The 7,086-nt window shown below is 31.0% G+C and overlaps 1 protein-coding gene across 2 annotated transcripts in view; it reads right to left on the minus strand.

Moving 5' to 3' along the window:
* Positions 1 to 5,828, minus strand: part of gpc6b (glypican 6b) — a 31,042-nt gene extending 25,214 nt beyond the window's left edge. Inside the window, exons 1-2 of one of the 2 annotated variants that reach the window (XM_059499440.1) lie at positions 5,417 to 5,828; positions 1,583 to 1,741 (exon numbers count right to left, since the gene is read on the minus strand). In XM_059499440.1, coding sequence (XP_059355423.1) covers positions 1,583 to 1,741; positions 5,417 to 5,672 — 415 coding nt within the window. In that variant the 5' untranslated portion in view covers positions 5,673 to 5,828. The remainder of the gene's footprint in view (positions 1 to 1,582; positions 1,742 to 5,416) is intronic. The other variant, XM_059499441.1, reaches the window with a different exon arrangement.
* Between the last annotated feature and the right edge of the window lie 1,258 nt (positions 5,829 to 7,086).

The raw sequence follows: 7,086 nt of genomic DNA on the forward strand, positions 1-7,086 counted from the left end.
GGCAAATAATAATTGTCTGCCAAATAATAGAAATAAATAAATTAAAAGGCAAGGAAAAAGAAAAGAAAATAAAACGAGGGAAAAAAAATAAGTAAATAAAAATGTAAAAAAAAATAAATAATAATAATAATAATAAAATTAATCATTATTTAATTATAATTAATTAATACATGCATACTTCATAAAAAAGTAAAAATAATATAATATTAAATAAAACAAAAACTTGTAATAAAAAAACAAAATAAATCAAATCAAATGTAAAAACGTTATTGTAATTTATCATGTAGAGCAACGATGCACAGAGAGTTGTTTAGGATAAAATTATGAAACCTTTGCCAAATAATAAATGTAATAATTGTAAAAATATAAATAAATAAAAAACATGAAAAAGAAAATAAAAAAAAACAACAATAAAAATAATTCAAATAAAAAAATAATTAATACTTTTATACTTAATAAATAAAAAGTACAAATAATAAAATACTAAATAATACAAATAAAAATAATAACGTAATAAAAAACAAAAAATACAAATCAAATGTAAAAACGTTATTGTAATTTATCATGTAGAGCTAAGACACACAGAAAGTTGTTTAGGATAAAATTATGGAACCTTTGCCAAATAAAAAATGTAATAGTAATTGTAAAAATGTAAATAACAAAGAAAACAAGTAAAAAAATAATAATAAAGAAAACAATAACAATAATACAAATAAAAAGTATGAATGAATTAATAAATTTATACTTAATAAATATAAAAGTTAAAATAATAAAATATTAAATAAAACAAATTAAAATAATAACGTAATAAAAACAAAACAAATGAAAATGTAAAAAGACTTATTGTATTTTATTGTATTTTATCATGTAAAGCTAAGATGTACAGAAAGTCGCTTTAGATAAATTAATGGAAACTTTAGCAAATAGTATTTTTTATTTAATAATAAATTGCAAAAATTAAAAATAAAATATTTTATAAAAATTGGTAGCAAAAAGGAAACAAAAATAAAATCTGTGTGCAAATGGAAAAGTTTTGTACCTGGAAATAGCACTTTAGTTTAGGTAATTTTTACAATTACACAATTTTCTAAATCAATGCAATGATGTGTCTAATATATACCACATATTAACTTCTTATTATTGAACCGATGTAAATAAATATCACATTTGCAACTGGTCAGTGTTAAAAAAAAAAGCTAGGAAATCACTTGATGTAACTCTAGAAGAGTGATAACTGAAGGAAGTCTCGTATGCTCATCATTTATTTGATTTAAAAACACTGTATTGTCAAAATACAAACCATTAAAGTTGTGAAATAATCCTACAATTTGAAATAGCTTTTTCTATGTGTGAATATGCTGTGATCAAAGCTGAAACTAATCAAAGCTTTTTTTAATAAAAAAGCATAATCTATCAATCAGAGGACAGAAGGCAGAGTAGTTGATCATGATTCAGCCTTCGACATGTGGGCTTTATAGGGTTAATAATCCCTCTCTAGACCTAATAAGATGATTTTAAGTTGAAACGGTCTCATGATTATTTAACAACAGCTAATCAATGAACGTTAAAGAACAAATCGTACCATCAAACCTTTTATGTCCGGTCATAAACGCGTCCCTCAGCTCTTCGCTCGTGCCGTCCATGAGCTTCTCAAAGTCCCGTGAGCTTCTCTGGACGAAGTTCTCCTCCATTTCTGCATTACAGCAGGATCTCTGAGGAGCGCAAACCTGCAGATCGTCTCCTACACACCAGAGAGAGACACAGCAACGCAATTTTACACTGATAATAATCAGAACTGTTTCTTGAGCAGCAAATCAGCATATAAAAATGATTTCTGAAGATCATGTGACACTGAAGACTGGAGGAATGATGCTGGAAATACAGCTGTGCATCACAGAAATAAATTACACTAACAGATATTCATATAGAAAACAGCTGTTGTAAATTGTAATATTATTTAACAATTTTTAATGTATTTTTGTCCAATTTAAATGCAGCCTCGGTGAGCAAAAGAGATGCACTAGATGGGAACAGTCGGTCAAAAAAATTAAATTAAATTAAATTAAATTAAATTAAATTAAATTAAATTAAATTAAATTAAATTAAATTAAATTAAATTAAATTAAATTAAATTAAATTAAAATTAAAATTAAAATTAAATTAAAAATTAAATTAAAATAAATTAACAATAAAAAATAATAATAATAAAATAAAATAAATATTTTTGGGGTAAACTAGGTCTTTAACTAAAGTGCAATTTCCAGGTACAAAACTTTTCCAGTTGCACACAGAAAATGCTGTCACGCTCAATCCTTTTATTAAAACTAAATCGTATTATCACTTGTCTGTGCATAGTTTAGTTTCCATTTCTAGTCAACTGTGTCCAAGGTAAAAGGGTCTGTTTTCCAACTCCATGTCTTTTTTAAGGCTCAAAATAATGATAATAACATGTGCAAAACTGCATTAAACCGGCGCTAATCAAACCACCTCAGGCTGTGTATTTTAATCTGCATGAAGATTTGACACCGTGCACATTTGTGTATTAATTTTCTGTTGGCTCTGTAACAAAATCAACATGAAAAGCATAGGAAAGCGTATTAATGAGGTCAACCGGGTCAATGTCGACTTTAAAATAATGCCAGCCAGTGAGTCTGTTGATGAATGGCTCTCCTGACAGTGATTTGTTAGACTGCACGCTTGCAGACGAAAACCTCTCGTCCATCAACAGCTATTCTATCTCTGATCATGAAGTCAAGGAGGTCACAAAATGTCAACAGCGTTATTTCAGTCTTTTGGTTGACCTCTGAGGCGCGGGTGAGAAATTACAGGACTGAGAACAGCACCAGACAAACACATTCACATACACCAAACATCAGTTTAGTTAAACAAGATCCCTTCATGCATCTGAGAAAACACACCCAGACTGGAACACAAGCAGCGGCTGTAGGCCTGTTTGCACACATTGGGCTTCAGCGTGTCTGCAGGAGTCTGGCATGCGACGAGGCCTCGTAACATTGATTTTAATATATGGGAAGAGTTGGTGAGAACCTCAGGAGCAGAGGACACATTTAGCAGCTGTTGACAAGCCAGCAGATGCTGGAGGCTGGAAGTGTGATGGCTGTTTCTGTGCACCACGAGGATTTCAGACTGAGATGTTGACAGGATCTTCTCTAAACTCACAGGATAGAGAGAGAAACCCAAGAGGTTATGGGGTTTGATTTGGAGGTCCTCTTAGGCTTCTCGTCTTCTTATAATAAAAAAAAAAAAATAATAATTATATATATATATATATATATATATATATATATATAAATAAAATAAAATATATAAATAAAATAAAAACTAAAGTGAACTTTCTGTTCACTACAATGTTCACACAAAAAAAATATTTTTGCAAATGAAAATAAAATAAAACAAAAGATAAAAAAATAAAAATAGAATAAAACATACAATAAAATAAAATATAATACACTTTAATAAAAAAACAAATAATAATAATAATTATAAAAAGTGAAGTCATTTTTTATTAACCATTCCACTTCCTTACAATAAAATAAAAATAAATAAATAATAAATTAAATAAAAATAAATTAAATAAAAAACACAAAAATAACATAAAATAATCAAATAGACAATAAATAAACAACAGATAATTTTTGGATTAACAATTTCTTTAAATAAAATGAACCTGTTTCTGTGCATCATAAGGTTTTTAGGCTGAAATGTTGATGGGGTATTTTAGATTTCTCACCTTCTTATCAGCAAAGGAGAACTGCAAAATACTGTATGCCGCTTGTCTCATTTCAGACATTACATTTTATAAGCAACAGAATGCAAACTTGTTAAATGCTAATTTTCCTAAATAGTCTACTATTGCAACATTATGAAGACCAAAAGAGATTTGCATGCACTTTTTTGGTTTTCTCAAACATTTGTTTTTGGTCAATGACTCATTTTAGGGTCCAGAATTCTTGCAACCTCACTCGTACCACAAAATAAAGTTAAACCATGGGCATAGGTTTAGTTTAAAAGTTGGTAGGAACCTACTGCAACCTTGAGATGAGTATTTTTAAACCAAACCAGTAATTAAACCCATGACTCAGAAGACCTTGACATAGTCTATTCAAATGTTGGTGTTAAGAATAAGTCAATGCATGAAAAGAGGCCTGGATACATGCAACCTAACATAGCTCCCTAAAGTCTCATTCATTCAAACAAGATCACTAAGCTGAACTCTGCGAATCTTACAACAGTTTTAGGACACTTCTGCAGCATCTGAGGCTGAAATCTCCCCATTTAAAACTATCAAATGACTCAAACCTAAGAATATGAACTATTAGCAAGCTAAGGAAACATTTCCCTCATTACCACCCAGGAAATCAATGTTTAACGGTTAGTTCATGCCAATAAGTCGTCAGTGTGGGGCAAGTTGTCACAATAAGACTTGCCATTAAAAAGTCATTACATTACACTTAGTCATTTAGCAGATGCTTTTATACAAAGCCACTTACAAAAGAGGACAATAGAAGCAATCAAAATCAACAAAGAGCAATAATATATAAGTGCTAGTCTCAATTAGCTTAACACAGTACACACAGCAAGTTTTGTTTTTTTTAATCATATAATAAAAAGAAAACAGATGGAATTGAAAAAGAACAGAGCAAGCTAGTGTTAAAGGTTTGCTTTTGATAATTGTATAATAAATGAAAAGAAAACAGATAGAACACAATTAGATTAGAAAAGCTAAAAAATTAGATTAGAAAAGCTGTTTTTTTATCAAACCATATAATCTTCATAAACAATCGATTGTATTCAATTTAATAAACTATAAGACAATTATGAATCAAGATAAGTTGTTAAACAGCTGATATTGCGTTGGTTTTCAACGCAAAAAAGTACATTATAAATGTGAAAAATTTAAAATTGATAATCTTTTCACTGATATATGGTTTGTTACGATCGGACAATATTTGTTCGAGATGCAACTATTTGAAAATCTGGAATGTGAGGGTGCAAAAATATAAATAAATCAATCAATCAAAATACTGAGAAAAACACCTTTAAAGTTGTCCAAATTAATGCTTAGTAATGCATATCACTAATAACAAATTACGTTTTGATATATTTACTTTACTAGAAAATCGATAATTTTGGTTTCTTTTTTGACTATTGCTATACATATACCCCAGAGACTTCAGACTGCTTTTGTGCTCCAGGGTCACAAATTTGTGACAACTTGCCCCACCGTGACGTTTCAAATCTACCTTCACTGTAAAGCCGCGTCCACTTGTTACCAAACAGGATAGAATTAAATATCACATTATTTTGTTTTTGAACTAGACGTATTAAACTAGCACACTCAATCAATGCACAACAAGCAAGGACTTCTGACTTTTGACAAAACTGACATACAGACCGTGTGACAACTTGCCCCGGTCCCCCGTATTAATCGGCGTGTAAGCAGATGACAGTGTTGTAATTGAGTCGATACCTGCTGTTTCCTCGGTGGGAACACGTGCAGGACTGTAGCCCAGGTCGGTGAACGCGTCTTTCACCTGGCTGCAGTTCACCGCGCGCGGATCCGCCGTGACCGGAGCCAGGAGCGCGCACAGAACGGCAAACACCGCCGACATCGCGAGCTCCGCGGAGATCTGCTGATCGATCCTCGTCATGGAGTCTGTGAGAAGCACGCGCTGATTCCTCTCTCTACTTGGGAGTCAGAACGCGTTGAGGTTTCGCGGCAGAAAGCATTGCGCGTCCTGACTGGAGTTCCTCGAGAGTTCGCGTGAACGCGCAGTGATGCGAGTGAACCAGCAGCTGTCAGAGTCAGATCCTCTAAACTGAATGTTATCGCCGTGCAGTACAGCGCATAACTGAGTATCAGTCGCGATCTTCACGGCTGTGGCATATGTGGAAACTAATTATGAGGAGAGTTTAGGCTCGACCCCATGACTCCTTCAGTTTCCCCAAAGGGGGTGTGTTTACAGTACCCGACACATAAAAACAGTACACATTTTTTTTCTTAAAGGCTTTAAAGGGATTTTTCAGTAAAAAGTTAAGATTACAAGTTATTTAAAGTGCGTTTTTTTATATAACCGCTAGCGACGGTAACCATAACAACACGCTACAGTTCTAACGTTCGACTCGTTTGATATTATGTATCACTTTACAACTTAATTTTTTTTGATCATTAAGACTTTACCTTTAGATAACTTTGCAAAAGAAAACTTATTTTACGTCTTGTTTTCCATTACAAATATTTAAACATTCTTAAATCAAGATATTTAGGCCTACTTGAGAAGCTAAATGAAGCATATGTCTTGTTTTCTGAAAAATAAAAAATAAAAATGAATCAAAATTAAGTGTGTTTTGGCTTAAAATTAGAGAAATATCAGCCAATGGGCCAACAAAAATAATCTTATCACTAAATATTAATATTAATCTTAAATATATTTTTTTCCTCAGGAAGAAAAACGTATTATTTTGTGTCACTTTGCTTCACAAGTAAATTAATCTTGATTTAAGAATGTTAAATGTATAAAATAAAAAAAATAAAAAAATCCAGAGTGTAGCTGTCAATATATTATTATTTATTTTATTTATATATTTTTTTACATTAAAAAAAGTTGGTGTGTAGTAATGAAAATTGATGATAGAAAAAGTTACATGAATTTCCATTGCAGCCAAATTCTTATTCTCAGATCTAAAATATATAATGGGCTAGAATTTCACTCTTACAAAGTTAATGACATTTGCAGCCCACCTCTGTCTTTTTATTAGTTTTTTATCTTGAAAATAAAATAATGCACCTCCAATTTTGCTTGTCCCCAACAGTTAATACTAATAAAATACACAAGGAAGAAAGAATCACTAACAATAGTTTCATTCAGGCTGGCTAAAATTGCGCTGTATAGAAAATACAGAGAATATGCCACCCACAGCCACATATTCACAAAGTTTAAAACCTCAGAATTCTTATGCACCAAAATTAGAAAACATTTTATCAGCAAGACCTATACACTAAAAAAAACATAATCCCCCCAAAAGGTAAAAATAAATTAAACCTATAATTAGTGTAAGGTTACA

The sequence above is a fragment of the Carassius carassius genome, chromosome 19 (assembly GCF_963082965.1).
Source record: "Carassius carassius chromosome 19, fCarCar2.1, whole genome shotgun sequence".
Taxonomy (NCBI): domain Eukaryota; kingdom Metazoa; phylum Chordata; class Actinopteri; order Cypriniformes; family Cyprinidae; genus Carassius; species Carassius carassius.